Source organism: Bombina bombina, chromosome 1, assembly GCF_027579735.1.
Source record: "Bombina bombina isolate aBomBom1 chromosome 1, aBomBom1.pri, whole genome shotgun sequence".
NCBI lineage: Eukaryota > Metazoa > Chordata > Amphibia > Anura > Bombinatoridae > Bombina > Bombina bombina.
In genome coordinates, this window is record NC_069499.1 from 987,302,969 (window position 1) to 987,325,501 (window position 22,533).

The 22,533-nt window shown below is 39.7% G+C and overlaps 1 protein-coding gene across 1 annotated transcript in view; it reads right to left on the minus strand.

Moving 5' to 3' along the window:
• The window catches only part of PTK6 (protein tyrosine kinase 6), a 179,928-nt gene that overhangs the window by 119,915 nt on the left and 37,480 nt on the right, over positions 1 to 22,533 (minus strand). The window contains exon 2 of the mRNA XM_053709691.1: positions 2,986 to 3,107. Coding sequence (XP_053565666.1) covers positions 2,986 to 3,107 — 122 coding nt within the window. The remainder of the gene's footprint in view (positions 1 to 2,985; positions 3,108 to 22,533) is intronic.

The window sequence follows — 22,533 nt, forward strand, 5'->3', positions numbered from 1 at the left end:
TGCTCATAATCTGTTCTTAAAACAGAGCTATCGCACTTTGCAGGTAACACGGGCAGTTTAGATAAAAATACTGAGAGGGAATTATCCATAACTGCCGCTAATTCTTGTAAGGTAAAAGAGTTAGACGCACTAGAGGTACTAGGCGTCGCTTGAGCGGGCGTAACTGGTTGTGACACTTAGTCAAAGGTTGACGGGCTACCCTCATTACCTTCAGTCTGAGAATCATCTTGGGCCACATTTTTAAGTGCAACAATATGTTCTTTAAAGTGTATAGACATATTGGTACAAGTTGGACACATTCTGAGAGGGGGTTCCACCATGGCTTCTAAACACATTGAGCAAGGAGTTTCCTTGGTGTCAGACATGTTTAACAGACTAGTAGTATACACAAACAGGCTTGGAAATCACTTTAATCAAAGAAAAACACACTTTGAAAAAAACGTTACTGTGCCTTTAAGAGATAAAAAAGGCACACAATTTTGCAAAACAGTGAAAAATGCAGTAAACTTTTCAAAATGTTTACAGTATATGCCTAAAGCCTTAGTAAGATTGCACCACTAGCAATAAAAATGATTAACCCCTTAATGCCCAAACCGGATCAACATTAAGCCAACAACCAGTTAAAAAATCTACAGCACTTTGCCACAGCTCTGCTGTGGCCCTACCTGCCCTTAGGGACCAGATTTGGTGGAAAAAGCTTCTTATAGGCCCTCAAACTGCAGCAGGACCCTCCATGTGAAGCAGCATGAACTTCTAGTTAATTTTAACTGCGCATCTGAGGCGCGAAATTAGGCCCCTCCCACCTTACTCTGGAGCTGTGAGGCCTAAAGAAACACTCCTAAGTGTTTTAATAATAGCCATGTGGGTAACAACCCCTGAAAGAAACCCAAAGGAACCTTCAAAGTGTCTTACAAAACAATATTTTCAATAAAAAAATCGTTTGCCATGAAATAGTGTCAACCATCATAAACTAGCCCTGTTATGTAAGCTTGCAATTCCTTACTGAGTCTCTGAACACAGCTTACCCTCCCCTCATGGGGATATTATCAGTCTCTTCTAGCATTATCACAGTCTTGTCTAGAAATAAATGACTGAACATACCTTATTGCAGCCTAACCTGCAAACCGTTCCCCCCAACTGAAGTTTTCTTGTACTCCTCAGCCCTGTGTGAGAACAGCAGTGGATTTCAGTTAGAACATGCTAAAATCATCTTCCTCTCTGCAGAAATCTTCATCTCCTTTCTGCTAGAGAGTAAATAGTACAAACCGGTACCATTTAAAATAACAAACTTTTGCTTGTAGAACTTAAAAACTACAATTCTAACACCACATTCACTTTACACTTCCGATTGCTTAGAGCCAGCAAAGAGAATGACTGTGGGGGTGGAGCTAGAGGGGGAGCTATATGGACAGCTCTGCTGTGTGCTCTCTTTGCCACTTCCTGTAGGGAAGGAGAATATCCCACAAGTAAAGGATGAATCCGTGGACTGGATACACCTTACAAGAGAAATGGTATTACAACCAAAAAGTATTTAGAATCAGGGAGGCGTCTCCCAAATAACCAAGAGATGTTCAGCTCAAAGGGCCTATCACAGACAAGCTTCCGTGGTGCGTATCCCATATTCACCAATGATTAGAATTAAAAGGGGCGTGATATAACCTCATGCAAGAGGAAGGAAAAGGGTCTTGGCTGCTGAATTTTGACTGACAAACTGTTGCCTTGGAATCCAGTCTCTATAAAGCAAATCTGAACTTAACTTCCTTATCCATATTGCAAAAATACCTCTCTTAATTTATGAGGTGAACTTCAATTTTATCTGGTAACGTATAAAAGGTTATTTCATACTTTTATATTTAAATCAAAGATATTCTAAAGCTTTAGTTAGATTGTAGTAAGTATACTGGTATTAAATATTAATGTTTAGAAATAATTTTGTATTTTAATATCATAAATTAATTACAGTTATTGATATATATATATATATATATATATATATATATATATATATATATATATATATATATATATATATATATATAATTTGCCTTATTGTAGCTAAATAAGAGATCATTTCAGGTCAGACATATTGGCATATAAATTGGCTGTTTGCATTAATAATAATATATACAATTTCTGGTGTTTTTAATTGAAGTTATATAGAATCATTTGTGGGCTAAATAACTTAATTATACTTGTCTGAAAGTTATCTTAAATATATTGAAATCCAGTAAGAATTGTGTGAAGTATCTTGGTATATTGTTTATCTAAACACTGTGAAGTTAGCGGTCCATATTCTGGTATTTTATTGTGGTATTTTAATGCGATTCATTGTGAGTAAGGTTAATTTTAAAGGTATGTTTTTTTATGATCTTTGTAAGAATATTATAACAGCATATGTGTATGGTTGATTCATAATCTAGTTTCTATAAATATAATTCAATGTGTTTATAAATTGAAACTAATCTAAAGAATTTAGGAATAATTATTAATTTCAATTGTTTTAATGAATAATAACAAATAAATTGTATTATAACCCTGGTATATACTGACAATTAATATACTTTATAACCTTTAAACCTATACCTTTCTGTTTCTAAGCCAATACAAGCAGCCTCTGATTTCAGTGCATTGTTATATATTTTCACAGCCAGACAGTGCTAGTTCATGTGTGTTTAGTCTTGTGGAGTTATCTATGAGTCAGCACTGATTGGCTAAAATGCAAGTCTTTCAAAAGAACTAAGATAAGGGGGCAGTCTGCAGAGGCTTATATACAAGGTAATCACATAGGTAAAAAGTATATTAATATAACCGTGTTGGTTATGAAAAACTGGGGAATGGGTAATAAAGGGATTATCTATTTAAACAATAACAAATTTTTGGAGTAGTGAGCACAAAAAGAATGAAGAGAAAGAAGAATAAAAAGAGACAGTTAATATCCACTGTACGGAAGGTGGTATCAAAGCAGGCTCCTGGCTGGGGTATTACCTGAAAGTGCATACGGGAAACCCTGCTTGTCACTGGCACGGATCAGGAAGGATCCCGTTCCATTCCCTTCATTCATCAGTAGATTTACAGCCTCGGTGCGGGACACCTCTCCAAAGTACCATCTGTAAAGACAAGGTGACACTGCAGTCATTCTCTTGTTACACAGGAAGAAATACAGAAGCAATGCTGGCTTATAATACCATATGGAAAAGCCACAGCCTGTTCCTGGACTATAATGACTTTCAATTACTTTCAGAAAATTATTCCTGCAAGGGAACAGATTTTTTTTTGTGCACATAGGGACAGTTATCTATTTAAAAATGTTTGTTGCATACTATGTATCATGATTGAAGTACTGATATAGTGGTATTTTTTGTTTATCTGCTATTAATTTGTAAATATTAGTTTTAAATCCAGTATTTGCTATCTAAAGTATAAACTAAAGCATTCCCCTAGCGATGGGCCTATTCTTGTCCAACAAAATCCAGAAGGGAAGTGCACTGAATAGCTTTTCATGGTGTTTTCATATTCAAAGCAATTTCATCCAATACTATGATAACGCACAATAACCCATTTATCAGAAGTCTTTTGGCACAATAATACCTCCTATACCTTGTGTGGGAAAATATAACAGCAGTATTTCCATAAGATAACAGTTTTTGCCTGCTCAAACTGGTACCCAATGACTGTTCCCCCAGCTGTATTTCTTGCATATGCCGCATGCGCAGCTTACATATTACTAAACCACATCTATTTGTTTAATAAACAGTCAAAATATGTTTTTCTTTCAAAATTCTGAATATTAATTAAAGGGACAGTCTACTCCAAATATAGGGCCCAGATTATGAGTTTTGCGTTAGAGGCTGTGCGGTGCTAATGAGCAATTTTCCCTCACCGCTCACTTACCTGCAGCGCTGGTATTACGAGTTTTCAGAAACCCGTCTTTAAAAGACAAGAAGTGAGCGTTGAGCAAAACTTTGCTCATTACCGCACTCCAATACCAGCGCTGCTTAAGTCAGCGGTGAGCTGGTGTAACGTGCTCGTGCACAATTTCCCCATAGGAATTAACGGGGAGAGCCGGCTGAAAAAAAGTCGAACACCTGCAAAAAAGCAGCGTAAAACTCCTTAACGCAGCCCCATTGATTCCTATGGGGAAATAACATTTTTGTCTACACCTAACACCCTAACATGAACCCCGAGTCTAAACACCCCTAATCTTACACTTATTAACCCCTAATCTGTTTCCCCTGACATCGCAGACACCTAAATTATAATTATTAACCCCTAATCTGCTGCTCCGGACACCGTCGCCACCTACATTATACTTATTAACCCCTAATCTGCTGCCGCCAGCATCGCCGACACCTACATTATATTTATTAACCTCTACTCTGCCGCCCCAATGTCGCCGCCACCTACCTACACTTATTAACCCCTAATCTGCCGCCACCAATGTCGCCGCCAAAATATTAAAGTTATTAACCCATAAACCTAAGTCTAACCTTAAACCTAACACCCTCTAACTTAAATATAATTTAAATAAATCAAAATAAATATTCCTATCATTAACTAAATTATTCCTATTTAAAACTAAATACTTACCTGTAAAAACATAATTTATGCTTACCTGATAAATTTATTTCTCTTGTAGTGTGTTCAGTCCACGGGTCATCCATTACTTATGGGATATATTCTCCTTCCCAACAGGAAGTTGCAAGAGGATCACCCAAGCAGAGCTGCTATATAGCTCCTCCCCTCACATGTCATATCCAGTCATTCGACCGAAACAAGACGAGAAAGGAGAAACTATAAGGTGCAGTGGTGACTGGAGTTATAATTTTAAAATTTAGAACCTGCCTTAAAAAGACAGGGCGGGCCGTGGACTGAACACACTACAAGAGAAATAAATTTATCAGGTAAGCATAAATTATGTTTTCTCTTGTTAAGTGTGTTCAGTCCACGGGTCATCCATTACTTATGGGATACCCATACCAAAGCTAAGTACACGGATGATGGGAGGGACAAGGCAGGAACATTAAACAGAAGGAACCACTGCCTGTAGAACCTTTCTCCCAAAACCAGCCTCCGAAGAAGCGAAAGTGTCAAATTTGTAAAATTTGGAAAAAGTATGAAGTGAAGACCAAGTTGCAGCCTTGCAAATCTGTTCAACAGAGGCCTCATTCTTAAAGGCCCAGGTGGAAGCCACAGCTCTAGTGGAATGAGCTGTAATTCTTTCAGGAGGCTGCTGTCCAGAAGTCTCATAGGCTAAACGTATTATGCTACGAAGCCAAAAAGAGAGAGAGGTAGCCGAAGCCTTTTGACCTCTCCTCTGTCCAGAGTAAACGACAAACAGAGAAGAAGTTTGTCTAAAATCTTTAGTTAAAGAAATTTGTATAGGTATAGGGGCGTGGTACACTTAAGGGATGTGATTCAATTTTTTCGGATTTTTAAATAATACTAAATATTTTCCAATTGTTGCTTTATGATATAGATATTAATAGGTCCATATAACCAATGTTTGCTGGTGTAGAGAAAAGATTAATAAAAATATAGTTGTGTATGGAGAAGGTATTTGAACCATATAAAAGTGGTGCCTTTTGTGATACTGATTTTTCTTTTCAATGTGTAAGTGGAAAAAATAATAATATTAACAGTTCGTGTATAATTTTATTTTATTGTTTATAGCAGCATTTAGCCTTATAAAGAAACTTAGGCCTAGATTTGGAGTTTGGCGGTAGATGGGCTGTTAACGCTCCGCGGGCTTTTTTCTGGCCGCACCATAAAATTAACTCTGGTATCGAGAGTTCAAAAAAATGCTGCGTTAGGCTCCAAAAAAGGAGCGTAGAGCATTTTTACCGCAAATGCAACTCTCGATACCAGAGTTGCTTACGGACGCGGCCAGCCTCAAAAACGTGCTCGTGCACGATTCCCCCATAGGAAACAATGGGGCTGTTTGAGCTGAAAAAAAACCTAACACCTGCAAAAAAGCAGCGTTCAGCTCCTAACGCAGCCCCATTGTTTCCTATGGGGAAACACTTCCTACGTCTGCACCTAACACTCTAACATGTACCCCGAGTCTAAACACCCCTAACCTTACACTTATTAACCCCTAATCTGCCGCCCCCGCTATCGCTGACCCCTGCATTATATTATTAACCCCTAATCTTCCGCTCCGTAAACCGCCGCTACCTACGTTATCCCTATGTACCCCTAATCTGCTGCCCTAACATCGCCGACCCCTATATTATATTTATTAACCCCTAACCTGCCCCCCACAACATCGCCGCCAGCTACCTACAATAATTAACCCCTAATCTGCCGACCGCAAAGCGCCGCCACCTACGTTATCCTTATGTACCCCTAATCTGCTGCCCCTAACACCGCCGACCCCTATATTATATTTATTAACCCCTAACCTGCCCCCCACAACGTCGCCGACACCTGCCTACACTTATTAACCCCTAGTCTAACCCTAACACTAACACCCCCCTAAATTAAATATAATTTTAATCTAACGAAATTAATTAACTCTTCTTAAATAAATTATTCCTATTTAAAGCTAAATACTTACCTGTAAAAAAAAATCTTAATATAGCTACAATATAAATTATAATTATATTGTAGCTATTTTAGGATTAATATTTATTTTACAGGCAACTTGGTAATTATTTTAACTAGGTACAATAGCTATTAAATAGTTAATAACTATTTAATAGTTACCTAGTTAAAATAATAACAAAATTACCTGTAAAATAAGTCCTAACCTAAGTTATAATTAAACCTAACACTACCCTATCAATAAATTAATTAATTAAAATACCTACAATTACCTACAATTAACCTAACACTACACTATCAATAAATAAATTAAATACAATTTCTACAAATAACTACAATTACATAAACTAACTAAGTACAAAAAATAAAAAAAAGAACTAAGTTACAAAAAATAAAAAAATATTTACAAACATAAGAAAAATATTACAACAATTTTAAACTAATTACACCTACTCTAAGCCCCCTAATAAAATAACAAAGACCCCCAAAATAAAAAAATGCCCTACCCTATTCTAAATTAATACATTTAAAAGCTCTTTTACCTTACCAGCCCTGAACAGGGCCCTTTGCGGGGCATGCCCCAAGAAGTTCAGCTCTTTTGCCTGTAAAAAAAAAATACAATACCCCCCCCCAACATTACAACCCACCACCCACATACCCCTAATCTAACCCAAACCCCCCTTAAATAAACCTAACACTAAGCCCCTGAAGATCTTCCTACCTTGTCTTCACCATACCAGGTTCACCGATCGGTCCAGAAGAGCTCCTCCGATGTCCTGATCCAAGCCCAAGCGGGGGGCTGAAGAGGTCCATGATCCAGCTGAAGTCTTCATCCAAGCGGGGCAGAAGAGTTCTTCCATCCGATTGAAGTCTTCATCCAAGCGGCATCCATCCGGAGCGAAGCGGCAGCATCCTGAAGACCTCCACCGCGGAACATCCATCCTGGCCGACGACTGAACGACGAATGACGGTTCCTTTAAATGACGTCATCCAAGATGGCGTCCCTCGAATTCAGATTGGCTGATAGGATTCTATCAGCCAATCGGAATTAAGGTAGGAATATTCTGATTGGCTGATGGAATCAGCCAATCAGAATCAAGTTCAATCCGATTGGCTGATCCAATCAGCCAATCAGATTGAGCTCGCATTCTATTGGCTGATCGGAACAGCCAATAGAATGCGAGCTCAATCTGATTGGCTGATTGGATCAGCCAATAGGATTGAACTTGATTCTGATTGGCTGATTCCATCAGCCAATCAGAATATTCCTACCTTAATTCCGATTGGCTGATAGAATCCTATCAGCCAATCGGAATTCGAGGGACGCCATCTTGGATGACGTCCCTTAAAGGAACCATCATTCGTCGGGAGACGCCGGAAGAAGAGGATGGATCCGCGTCGGCTGCTTCAAGATGGACCCGCTCCGCACCGGATGGAAGAAGATCGAAGATGCCGCTTGGAGAAGATGTTTGCCGGTCCGGATGTCCTCTTCTTGCCGGATAGGAGGAAGACTTTGGAGCCTCTTCTGGACCTCTTCAGCACCGGATGCCAGGACGGATCGGTGATACCTGGATGGTGAAGACAAGGTAGGAAGATCTTCAGGGGCTTAGTGTTAGGTTTATTTAAGGGGGGTTTGGGTTAGATTAGGGGTATGTGGGTGGTGGGTTGTAATGTTGGGGGGGGGTATTGTATGTTTTTTTTTACAGGCAAAAGAGCTGATTTTCTTGGGGCATGCCCCGCAAAGGGCCCTGTTCAGGGCTGGTAAGGTAAAAGAGCTTTTAACTCTATTAATTTAGAATAGGGTAGGGCATTTTTTTATTTTGGGGGTCTTTGTTATTTTATTAGGGGGCTTAGAGTAGGTGTAATTAGTTTAAAATTGTTGTAATATATTTCTTTTGTTTGTAAATATTTTTTTATTTTTTGTAACTTAGTTCTTTTTTATTTTTTGTACTTTAGTTAGTTTATGTAATTGTAGTTATTTGTAGCAATTGTATTTAATTTATTTATTGATAGTGTAGTGTTAGGTTAATTGTAGGTAATTGTAGGTAGTTTATTTAATTAATTTATTGATAGGGTAGTGTTAGGTTTAATTATAGCTTAGGTTAGGATTTATTTTACAGGTAAATTTGTTATTATTTTAACTAGGTAACTATTAAATAGTTCTTAACTATTTAATAGCTATTGTACCTGGTTAAAATAATTACAAAGTTGCCTGTAAAATAAATATTAATCCTAAAATAGCTACAATGTAATTATAATTTATATTGTAGCTATATTAGGATTTATTTTACAGGTTAGTATTTATCTTTAAATAGGAAAAATTTATTTAATAAGAGTTAATTAATTTCGTTAGATTTAAATTATATTTAAGTTAGGGGTGTGTTAGTGTTAGGGTTAGACTTAGCTTTAGGGGTTAATCCATTTATTATAGTAGCGATGAGCTCCGGTCGTCAGATTAGGGGTTAATAATTGAAGGTAGGTGTCTGCGATGTTAGGGAGGGCAGATTAGGGGTTAATACTATTTATGATAGGGTTAGTGAGGCGGATTAGGGGTTAATAACTTTATTATAGTAGCGCTCAGGTCCGCTCGGCAGATTAGGGGTTAATAAGTGTAGGCAGGTGTCGGCGACGTTGAGGGGGGCAGATTAGGGGTTAATAAATATAATATAGGGGTCGGCGGTGTTAGGGGCAGCAGATTAGGGTACATAAGGATAACGTAGGTGGCGGCGCTTTGCGGTCGGCAGATTAGGGGTTAATTATTGTAAGTAGCTGGCGGCGACGTTGTGGGGGGCAGGTTAGGGGTTAATAAATGTAATACAGGGGTCGGCGGTGTTAGGGGCAGCAGATTAGGGGTACATAAGTATAACGTAGGTGGCGGTCGGCAGATTAGGGGTTAAAACATTTTAATCGAGTGGCGGCGATGTGGGGGGACCTCGGTTTAGGGGTACATAGGTAGTTTATGGGTGTTAGTGTACTTTAGGGTACAGTAGTTAAGAGCTTTATGAACCGGCGTTAGCCCAGAAAGCTCTTAACTCCTGCTTTTTTCCGGCGGCTGGAGTTTTGTGACGCGTTTCGCTCTTACCAGAGCTTTATTAAGATCTTGATAAAGCTCTGGTAAGAGCGAAACGCGTCGAGCTGTGTGACCTTTCTTTTATCTATGAACTTACATTAATATCTCATTGGACATATCGATCATTAAAAATAACCCGGGTTATTATTTTTATAATTCTATTCCACTACCAATTGGGGAATTATAAAGGACCTTTTCTACTAACTGTGTGCATAGCACTAAGTGCAGTTGTAATTCTCAATACAAAGTGACAGTATACATAATAGCGATCCCACTGCCACTGTAAGACGACCTCCCACGAAGGAGTGTGACGTCAGATGCCGAGAACGGACAACGGAGTGAAAGAACAACATGGAGAAGCAGTAAGCGGCCAGAACAGTGCGGTCTGCCATAACACTAAGAACTGTGAGTAAAACAAAGTTGATAACCACATTGGAAAGGTGAATGTATAATAATCCTAACCTTTTTGAAGGATACAATAAGGCGCTGGAATTACCGCATGCACAGCACTATGAGCGGTACATGAAAGCTTAACTATCTTGGATCATACATTGAATAAGCTCCAAGCAAGAGTGTGTGTAACAGCTAAAGGTTTGGCCTTGCTTTTGGACATACATAGTTACTTCTCTGTTTTTCTTTAACAATTTTGACACATATTGAGCTTTTTTATATGGTCATTTGAATATTCATATTGCATCTGGGAGACGTCCCAGAGAAATTTTGACATCTAGTGGTAATTACCAAATATAAGAGATTTTAATAATAATTCTTTTAATAAATTTCATGTTGATTTAATTTTACCAGTTAAAGTCATTTATTATTATTTTTGTCACTGTTTCTTGACATAACCCTATCAAAAAATAAGTCACCTAACACTACACATACATTTACAATAAGTTTTTTATAGAAAATTAGCACTATTATCACCAAACTTGTTTTCAGAAAAAATCTTTTAAAAATTTAGAAGATTAGCGCACTCTTGGATTAGAAACACTATCACTTCAAATCACTAAGTTTCTTTATAAGGCTAAATACTGCTATAAACAATAAAATAAAATTATACACGTACTGTTAATATTATTATTTTTTCCACTTACACATTGAAAAGAAAAATCAGTATCACAAAAGGCACCACTTTTATATGGTTCAAATACCTTCTCCATACACAACTATATTTTTATTAATCTTTTCTCTACACCAACAAACATTGGTTATATGGACCTATTAATATCTATATCATAAAGCAACAATTGGAAAATATTTAGTATTATTTAAAAATCCGAAAAAATTGAATCACATCCCTTAAGTGTACCACGCCCCTATACCTACACAAATTTCTTTGAATATTTTACATATATATAAGTTGGAAGGAGCTTATATAGATAGGGAGTTTGGGATTTTATAGTTCCAGCGCTCTATCCATTCTAAACTAAAATCTTTAGTTGCCTGTAAGTAGAACTTCAGAGCACGGACCACGTCTAGATTATGCAAAAGACGTTCCTTCTTTGAAGAAGGATTAGGACATAATGATGGAACAACAATCTCTTGATTGATATTCCTGTTAGAAACAACCTTAGGCAAAAACCCAGGTTTAGTACGCAGTACTACCTTGTCTGAATGAAAGATCAGATAAGGAGAATCACAATGTAAGGCAGATAACTCAGAGACTCTTCGAGCCGAGGAAATAGCCATCAAAAACAAAACTTTCCAAGATAAAAGCTTAATATCAATAGAATGAAGGGGTTCAAACGGAACACCCTGAAGAACTTTAAGAACCAAGTTTAAGCTCCACGGAGGAGCAACAGCTTTAAACACAGGCTTAATTCTAGCCAAAGCCTGACAAAAGGCCTGGACGTCTGGATTCTCTGCCAGACGTTTGTGTAAAAGAATAGACAGAGCTGAAATCTGTCCCTTTAGCGAACTAGCGGATAAACCCTTTTCTAAACCCTCTTGTAGAAAAGCCAATATCCTAGGAATCCTAACCTTACTCCATGAGTAACTCTTGGATTCGCACCAATATAAATATTTACGCCATATCTTATGGTAAATTTTTCTGGTCACAGGTTTCCGAGCCTGTATTAATGTATCAATAACCGAATCCGAAAACCCACGCTTTGATAGAATCAAGCGTTCAATTTCCAGGCAGTCAGCCTCAGAGAAATTAGGTTTGGATGGTTGAAAGGACCCTGAATTAGAAGGTCCTGCCTCAGAGGAAGAGACCATGGTGGACAGGACGACATGTCCACTAGGTCTGCATACCAGGTCCTGCGTGGCCACGCAGGCGCTATCAGAATTACCGATGCCCTCTCCTGTTTGATCCTGGCAATCAGTCGAGGTAGCAACGGAAATGGTGGAAACACATAAGCTATGTTGAAAACCCAAGGGGCTGCTAATGCATCTACCAGCACCGCTCTCGGGTCCCTGGACCTGGATCCGTAACAAGGAAGCTTTGCGTTCTGGCGAGATGCCATGAGATCCAGATCCGGTTTGCCCCAACGACGAATCAGTTGAGCAAATACCTCCGGGTGAAGTTCCCACTCTCCCGGATGAAAAGTCTGGCGACTTAGGAAATCCGCCTCCCAGTTCTCTACGCCCGGGATGTAAATCGCTGACAGGTGGCAAGAGTGAGACTCTGCCCAGCGAATTATCTTCGAGACTTCCAACATCGCTAGGGAACTCCTGGTTCCCCCTTGATGATTGATGTAAGCCACAGTCGTGATATTGTCCGACTGAAATCTGATGAACCTCAGTTTTGCTAACTGAGGCCAAGCTAGAAGAGCATTGAATATTGCTCTTAATTCTAGAATGTTTATTGGAAGGAGTTTCTCCTCCTGAGTCCACGATCCCTGAGCCTTCAGGGAATTCCAGACTGCTCCCCAGCCTAGAAGGCTGGCATCCGTTGTCACAATCGTCCAATCCGGTCTGCGAAAGGTCATTCCTTTGGACAGATGAACCGGTGACAACCACCAGAGAAGAGAATCTCTGGTCTCCTGGTCCAGATTTAGTAAAGGGGACAGATCTGAGTAATCCCCGTTCCATTGACTGAGCATGCATAGTTGCAGCGGTCTGAGATGCAGGCGCGCAAATGGCACTATGTCCATTGCCGCGACCATTAAGCCGATTACCTCCATGCACTGAGCTACTGATGGGCTTGGAACGGAATGAAGGACACGGCAAGCATTGAGAATCTTTGATAACCTGGACTCCGTCAGGTAAATCTTCATCTCTACAGAATCTATAAGAGTCCCTAGAAAAGGAACCACTGTGAGTGGTAACAGAGAACTCTTTTCCACGTTCACTTTCCACCCATGCGACCTCAGAAATGCTAGAACTATCTCTGTATGAGACTTTGCATTCTGAAAACTTGACGCTTGTATCAGAATGTCGTCTAGGTACGGAGCCACCGCTATGCCTCGTGGTCTTAGTACCGCCAGAAGTGAACCCAGAACCTTCGTAAAAATTCTCGGGGCCGTGGCTAACCCGAAGGAAAGAGCCACAAACTGGTAATGCCTGTCTAAAAAGGCAAACCTTAGGTACCGATAATGATCTTTGTGAATCGGTATATGAAGGTAAGCATCCTTTAAGTCCACCGTGGTCATATATTGACCCTCTTGGATCATGGGTAGGATGGTTCGAATGGTTTCTATCTTGAACGATGGTACCCTTAGGAATTTGTTTAAGATCTTTAAGTCCAAGATTGGTCTGAAAGTTCCCTCTTTTTTTGGAACCACAAATAGATTTGAGTAAAATCCTTGTCCCTGTTCCGATCGCGGAACTGAGTGAATCACTCCCATGATTAAGAGGTCTTGTACACATTGTAGAAATGCCTCTCTCTTTACTAGGTTTGTCGATAACCTCGAAAGATGGAACCTCCCTTGTGGAGGAGAGGTTTTGAAATCCAGAAGGTATCCCTGAGATATAATCTTTAACGTCCAGGGATCCTGCACATCTCTTGCCCAAGCCTGGGCGAAGAGAGAAAGTCTGCCCCCCACTAAATCCGTCTCCGGATAGGGGGCCCTGTCTTCATGCTGTCTTAGGGGCGGGAGTAGGCTTTCTGGCCTGCTTGCCCTTGTTCCATGACTGGTTGCCTTTCCAACCCTGTCTGTAACGAGCAGTAGTTCCTTCCTGTTTTGGAGCGGAGGAAGTCGATGCTGCTCCTGCCTTGAAGTTACGAAAGGCACGAAAATTAGACTGTTTGGCCTTTGGTTTGGCCCTGTCCTGAGGAAGGGCGTAGCCCTTACCTCCCGTAATGTCAGCAATAATTTCCTTCAAGCCGGGCCCGAATAAGGTCTGCCCTTTGAAAGGAATATTAAGTAGCTTAGACTTGGAAGTTACATCCGCTGACCAGGATTTAAGCCAGAGCGCTCTGCGCGCCTGTATGGCGAATCCGGAATTTTTAGCCGTAAGTTTGGTTAGATGTACTACGGCATCTGAAACAAATGCATTAGCTTGCTTAAGGGTTCTAACCTTGCTCAAAGCCTCATCCAATGGCTCTGTGCGAATCGCCTCTTCCAGAGACTCAAACCAGAATGCCGCTGCAGCCGTGACAGGCGCAATGCATGCAAGAGGCTGCAATATAAAACCCTGTTGAACAAACATTTTCTTAAGATAACCCTCTAATTTTTTATCCATTGGATCTGAGAAAGCACAGCTATCCTCCACCGGGATAGTGGTACGCTTGGCTAACGTAGAAACTGCTCCCTCCACCTTAGGGACCGTCTGCCATAAGTCTCGTGTGGTGGCGTCTATAGGGAACATTTTTCTAAATATCGGGGGAGGGGAAAAAGGCACACCGGGTCTATCCCACTCCTTACTAATAATTTCTGTAAGTCTTTTTGGTATAGGAAAAACGTCAGTACACACCGGTACCGCATAGTATCTATCCAACCTACACAATTTCTCTGGAATTGCCACCGTGTCGCAATCATTCAGAGCCGCTAATACCTCCCCTAGTAACACACGGAGGTTCTCAAGCTTAAATTTAAAATTTGAAATTTCTGAATCCGGTCTCCCCTGATCAGAACCGTCACCGACAGAATGAAGCTCACCGTCCTCATGTTCTGCAAATTGTGACGCAGTATCAGACATGGCTCTCGTGTCATCAGCGCGCTCTGTCCTTAACCCAGAGCTGTCGCGCTTGCCCCTTAATTCGGGCATATTATATAATACTTCTTTCATAACATTAGCCATATCATGTAAAGTGATTTGTAAGGGCCTAGATGTACTTGGCGTCTCAATCCTACGCATCTCCCGAGCGGGAGACGCAGGTACTGACACGTGAGGAGAGTTAGGCGGCATAACTTCCCCCTCGTTGTCTGGTGATAGTTTCTTTATCGGTACAGATTGACTTTTATTCAAAGCAATATCAATACAATTGGTACACATCGTTCTATTGGGCTCCACATTGGATTTTGAACATGATGAACAAACAGTTTCCTCTGAATCAGACATGTTTAAACAGACTTAGCAATGAAACTAGCAAGCTTGGAAATCACTTTCAATAAGTTTACAAGCAATATAAAAAACGCTGCAGCGTTTCAAAAATACAGATATAATTAAACAATTCTTAACAAGAAGTGTATTATTAGCAGAGTATTGCACCAATTAGCAAAAGGATGATTAACCCCTCAATAACCAAAACGGATAAAACGGATATCAATTAAGATTTAACGCTTTTAATCAAAGTCAAACACACTGTCACAGATCTGCTGTGACTGATTACCTCCCTCAAAAATGAATTTTGCAGACCCCTGAGCTCTCTAGAGATTTCCTGGATCAAGGAGGAAGAAGCAGGAAGACTGTGCTAGAATTTTAACTGCGCAACAAGGCGCTAAAACAAGGTCCCTCCCACTCCTATCACAACAGTGGGAGCCCTGATATAACGGTTTCCATGCAGAAAAATATGTTAGCCATGTGGAAAAAAATCATGCCCAAAGCGATTTATCACCAAAGTACCTCACAAAAACGAATAACATGCCAGTAAACGTTTTATTAAAAAACAACATTTTCCAATGGCATGCAAAGTTATCACTAAGCCTGCTACCAGTCGCTACCACTGCAGATAAGGCTTAAGTATTATTTCAGTTTTAACAGTATTTTCTCAGTCAAATTCTAGTCCCTAGAAAATAACTCGACTGCGCATACATTTATCAGCCTGATACCAGTTGCCACTACTGCATTTAAGGCTGTACTTACATCATACGGTAACAGCAGTATTTTCTTAGTCAATTCCATTCCCAGAAAATAAAGCACTGCACATACCTCATTTGCGGAGGACCCCGCATGCCATTCCCAGTTTCTGAAGTTACCCCACTCCTCAGAATGTCGAGAACAGCCAGTGGATCTTAGTTACGCCTGCTAAGATCATAGAAAAAAAACGCAGGCAGTTTCTTCTTCCAAATACTGCCTGAGATAGAAAAACAGCACACTCCGGTGCCATTTAAAATAACAAACTTTTGATTGAAGAATAGATAAGTAAAAACTCCAGCTCCTCTCGCGACCTCCTTCTTTGTTGAGGGTTGCAAGAGAATGACTGGATATGACATGTGAGGGGAGGAGCTATATAGCAGCTCTGCTTGGGTGATCCTCTTGCAACTTCCTGTTGGGAAGGAGAATATATCCCATAAGTAATGGATGACCCGTGGACTGAACACACTTAACAAGAGAAATAAACCCTAAGATAGCTACAATATAACTAATAGTTACATTGTATCTAGCTTAGGGTTTATTTTTATTTTACAGTCAAGTTTGTATTTATTTTAACTAGGTAGAATAGTTATTAAATAGTTATTAACTATTTAATAACTACCTAGCTAAAATAAAGACAAATTTACCTGTAAAATAAAACCTAACCTAAGTTACACTAACACCTAACACTACACTATACTTAAATAAATTAACTAAATTAAATACAATTACCTAAATTAAATTAGCTAAAGTACAAAACCCCCCCACTAAATTACAGAAAATAATAAACAAATCACAGATATTTAAACTAATTACACCTAATCTAATAGCCCTTTTAAAAAAAAGCCCCTCAAAATAAAAAAAAACCCCTAGCCTAAACTAAACTACCAATAGCCCTTAAAAGGGCCTTTTGCGGGGCATTGCCCCAAAATAATCAGCTCTTTTACCTGTAAAAAAAATACAAACAACCCCCCAACAGTAAACTCACCACCCACACAACCAACCCCCCCAAATAAAATACTAGCTAAAAAACCTAAGCTCCCCATTGCCCTGAAAAGGGCATTTGGATGGGCATTGCCCTTAAAAGGGCAGTTAGCTCTTCTGCAAGCCCAAACCCCTAATCTAAAAAATAAACCCACCCAATACACCCTTAAAAAAACCTAACACTAACCCCCTGAAGATCGACTTACCGGGAGACGTCTTCATCCAAGCCGGGCGAAGTGGTCCTCCAGACGAGCAGAAGTCTTCATCCAAGCCAGGCAGAAGTGGTCCTCCAGACGGGCAGAAGTCTTCATCCAGACGGCATCTTCTATCTTTATCCATCCAGCGCAGAGCGGGTCCATCTTCAAGACATCCAACGCGGAGCATCCTCTTCATCCGACGACTAACACAGAATGAAGGTACCTTTAAGTGATGTCATCCAAGATGGCGTCCCTTAGATTCCGATTGGCTGATAGAATTCTATCAGCCAATTGGAATTAAGGTAGAAAAAATCATATTGGCTGATGCAATCAGCCAATAGGATTGAAGTTCAATCCTATTGGCTGATCCAATCAGCCAATAGGATTGAGCTTGCATTCTATTGGCTGTTCCAATCAGCCAATAGAATGCGAGCTCAATCCTATTGGCTGATAGGATCAGCCAATAGGATTGAACTTCAATCCTACTGGCTGATTGCATCAGCCAATATGATTTTTTCTACCTTAATTCCGATTGGCTGATAGAATTCTATCAGCCAATCGGAATCTAAGGGACGCCATATTGGATGACGTCACTTAAAGGTACCTTCATTCTGTGTTAGTCGTCGGATGAAGAGGATGCTCCGCGTCGGATGAAGAGGATGCTCCGCGTCGGATGTCTTGAAGATGGACCCGCTCCACGCCTGATGGATGAAGATAGAATATGCCGTATGGATAAAGACTTCTGCCCGTCTGGAGGACCACTTCGTCCAGCTTGGATGAAGACGTCTCCCGGTAAGTCGATCTTCAGGGGGTTAGTGTAAGGATTTTTTAAGGGTGTATTGGGTGGGTTTATTTTTTAGATTAGGGGTTTGGGCTTGCAAAAGAGCTAACTGCCCTTTTAAGGGCAAAGCCCATCCAAATGCCCTTTTAATTTGGGGGGTTGGTTGTGTGGGTGGTGGGTTTTATTGTTGGGGGTTGTTTGTATTTTTTTTTACAGGTAAAAGAGCTGATTACTTTGGTGCAATGCCCCACAAAAGACCCTTTTAAGGGCTATTGGTAGTTTAGTTTAGGCTAGGTTTTTTTTTTATTTTGGGGTGGCTTTTTTTATTTTAATAGGGCTATTAGATTAGGTGTAATTAGTTTAAATATCTGTAATTTGTTAATTATTTTCTGTAATTTAGTGTTGTTTCTTTTTGTACTTTAGCTAATTTAATTTAGGTAATTTAATTTAGTTAATTTATTTAATTAATTATAGTGTAGTGTTAGGTGTAATTGTAACTTAGGTTAGGTTTTATTTGACAGGTACTTTTGTATTTATTTTGGCTAGGTAGTTATTAAATAGTTAATAACTATTTAATAACTATTCTACCTAGTTAAAATAAATACAAACTTGCCTGTAAAATAAAAATAAATCCTACGCTAGCTACAATGTAGCTATCTTAGGGTTTATTTTACAGGTAAGTATTTAGTTTTAAATAGGAATAATTTAGTTAATGATAGGAATTTTTAGTTAGATTTCTTTTAATTATATTTAAGTTAGGGGGTGTTAGGGTTAGACTTAGATTTTGGGGTTAATAACTTTAATATAGTGGCGGCGACGTTGGGGGCAGCAGATTAGGGGTTAATAAATGTAGGTAGGTAGCGGCAATGTTAGGGACGGCAGATTAGGGTTTAATAATATTTAACTAATATTTGCGAGGCGGGAGTGCAGCGGTTTAGAGGTTAATATATTTATTATAGTGGCAGTGATGTCCGGTTCTGCAGATTAGGGGTTAAAAAATTTATTTTAGTGTTTGCGATGTGGGAGGGCCTTGGTTTAGGGGTTAATAGGTAGTTTATGGGTGTTAGTGTACTTTTTAGCACTTTAGTTAATAGTTTTATGCTACGGCGTTGTAAAACTCTTAACTACTGACTTTAATATACGGTACCAGTCTTGACAGGAGAGGGTCTACCGCTCACTTTTTGGCAGACTCATAATACCGGCGCTATGCAAGTCCCACTGAAAATAGAGGATACACAATTTACATAAGTGGATTTGCGGTATTTCCAAGTCTGGCCAAAAAAGTGAGCGGTACACCTGTACCTGCAAGACTCGTAATACCAGCGGGCGTTAGAAAGCAGCGTTAGGACCGGCTAACGCTGCTTTTTAAGCCTAACGCAAAACTCGTAATCTAGCTGTCGTTTTTTTTTTAAAAGATAGATAACGCCTTTACTACCCATTCCCCAGCTTTGCACAACCAACATTGTTATATTAAAGGGACAGTCTACACCAGAATTTTTATTGTTTTAAAAGATAGATAATCCCTTTATTACCCATTTCCCAGTTTTGCATAACCAACACAGTTATAATAATATACTTTTAACCTCTGTGATTATCTTGTATCTAAGCCTCTGCAAACTGCCCCTTTTTCAGTTCTTTTGACAGACTTGCAGTCTAGCCAATCAGTGCCTGCTCCCAGATAACTTCTCGTGCACGAGCACAGTGCTATCTATATGAAATACGTGAACTAACACCCTCTAGTGGTGAAAAACTGGTAAAATGCAATCTGAAAGAGGTGGGCTTCAAGGTCTAAGAAATTAGCATATGAACCTCCTAGGTTAAGCTTTCAACTAAGAATACCAAGAGAACAAAGCAAATTTGGTGATAAAAGTAAATTGGAAAATTGTTTAAAATTACATGCTCTATCTGAATCATGATAGTTTATTTTGGCCTAGACTGTCCCTTTAATATACTTTATAACCTCTAAATAGGATTCTATCAGCCAATCGGAATTAAGGTAGGAAAAATCTGATCCAATCAGCCAATCGGATTGAGCTTGCATTCTATTGGCTATTCCAATCAATTTAATGATAGTGTAGTGTTAGGTTTAATTGTAACTTAGGTTAGGATTTATTTCACAGGTAATTTTGTAATTGTTTTGACAAGGTAGCTATTAAATAGTTTATAACTATTTAATAGCTATTGTACCTAGTTAAAATAAATACAAAGTTGCCTGTAAAATAAATATAAATCCTAAAATAGCTACAATGTAATTATTAGTTATATTGTAGCTATATTAGGGTTTATTTTATAGGTAAGTATTTAGTTTTAAATAGGAATAATTTATTTAATGATAGTAAATTTATTTTGTTTAATTATAATTATATTTAAGTTAGGGGGGGAGTTAGGGTTAGACTTAGGTTTAGGGGTTAATAACTTTATTATAGTAGCGGCGACGTTGCGGGCGGGAGATTAGGGGTTAATAATTGTAGGTAGGTGGCGGCGATGTTAGGGAGGGCAGATTAGGGGTTAATAACATTTATTATAGTGTTTGCGAGGTGGGAGTGCGGCAGTTTAGGGGTTAATACATTTATTATAGTGGTGGCGAGGTCCGGTCGGCAGATTAGGGGTTAATAAGTGTAGGTAGGTGGTGGCGACGTTGGGGGGGCAGATTAGGGGGTAATAAATATAATGTAGGTGTCGGCGATGTTAGGGGCAGTAGATTAGGGGTTCATAGCTATAATGTAGGTGGCGGCGGTGTCCGGAGTGGCAGATTAGGGGTTAATAATATAATGTAGGTGTCAGCAATAGCAGGAGCGGCAGATTAGGGGTTAATAAGTGTAAGGTTAGGGGTATTTAGACTCGGGTTCATGTTAGGGTGTTAGGTGTAGACTTAGAGAGTGTTTCCCCATAGGAAACAATGGGGCTGCGTTAGGAGCTGAACGCTGCTTTTTTGCAGGTGTTAGGTTTTTTTTCAGCCAGCTCAGCCCCATTGTTTCCTATGGGGATATCGTTCACAAGCACGTTTTTCCAGCTTACCGCTACCGTAGGCAACGCTGGTATTGAGGGTTGAAGTGGTGCTAAATTATGCTCAACGCTCCCTTTTCTGAGCCTAACGCAGCCACTCAGACAACTCTAAATACCAGCGTTGTCTTAAGGGTGCGCTGGAGAAAAAAGCAGCGTTAGCACCGCGGGTCTTTACCATCAAAACTCTAAATCTAGGCGTAAGATAATAATTTCCCTCTATGTGTGTAAGAAGTATTGCGTGATAGCAAATATTTTTTCCAAATATTTTAAAGTACTCTAGCTCTAGAATGCGCTCAAATTAAAACTACTAGTCATATAATTTTAATAATAGCAGCCTAACTCTGGTGTAAGAGTCTTACCCACTCCTGATACCGGAGTCCAAAGGGAAAAGCAAGTTGCCATTATCGGCAGAGGAGCGAGCCGCCGCAATCAACAGCCACCTGAAGTACTTCCCTCAAAATGGAGAACAGAGAGAAAGTGTGCCAGAGAGACTTCCTGGTGCGAAGATGCACTCCCATTCGGAAACCAAAGGAACGGTGCAATGCCGGTGTTCTGTTATGTTTCCTTACCGCGTAACGTTTTCCCACCTATGGCCACGCCTACAATAACCTTGCAAATACCCTTTGCACGCATGCACTCACTGCTGCAGTTGGCAAACATTATAGAACACCGTCCAAAGTTTTGGCACTAGCTGGGGACATTAGGCTTGCCGCTTCCTACAACTATGTAAACTTTCAAATACACTTGTGTACACATGCGCTTACTGCCGCAGTCGGCAAACATTACAGAACACCGTCCACAATTTTGGCACTAGCTGGGGACAAAAGGCTTTCTACAACTATGTTATTTTATTCTGTATATTCCATTTTATTCTACTGATTCCTTTGATTAAAGGAGTGAATGTATTTCAATAAAGAAGACATAATATAAGTAGTTACAAACATTCTGTTTCATGATGAAACGCTAATACTTGCCCGTTTTGTAACTATTTATATTATGGCTGCTTTATTCAAATACGTTCACTCCTTTAATCAAAGAAAATCAGTATAATAATATTGAATGTACAGAATAAAATAACATAGTTGTAGGAAGACTGATGTCCCCAGCTTGTGCCAAAATTGTGGACGGTGTTCTATAAATGTTTGCCGGCAGTGAGCGCATGCATGCAAAGGGTATTTGCAAGTTTTTTGTAGGCGTGGCCGTAGATAGGAAAATGTAACGCGGCAGGGAGACATAACAGAACACCGGGCCTCAGCGCTCCAAGCTAGTCAGTGCAGGCTGGGCTGAGACCATTGCCGCCCGCATCCGGAGGAGGATGGTAGAACTCCATGCTCCGGCCTCAATAAGTCGTCAGAGCATGGAGAAAAGTAACCCCACACATCATTCCAACCTGGGAACACACAAAAGAAGATACCAAGGCCAAATTAGGATAAATAAAATATAAGGCTATCCATACCCCCCGTACATGCTCTACATAGGGAGCCTCAGCCGTGAGTAGCAACAGGAATCATTACAAACACTGCTGTCAGATGGCTAAAGATACATGCACACTCCTGAGCTCACCTAGGATTACTCTTTAACAAAGAATACTAAGAGAACTAAGCAAAATTGATGATAGTAGTAAATTGGAAAGTTGTTTCAATTTTTATGATCTATCCAATTATTTTAAGTTTAATTTTGCGTTTACTTTCGCTTTAAGACTTGGCTGATATGTTATTCTATAACAACACAACAGAAATGCCTTGTTATTACAAGGTATTTACTGT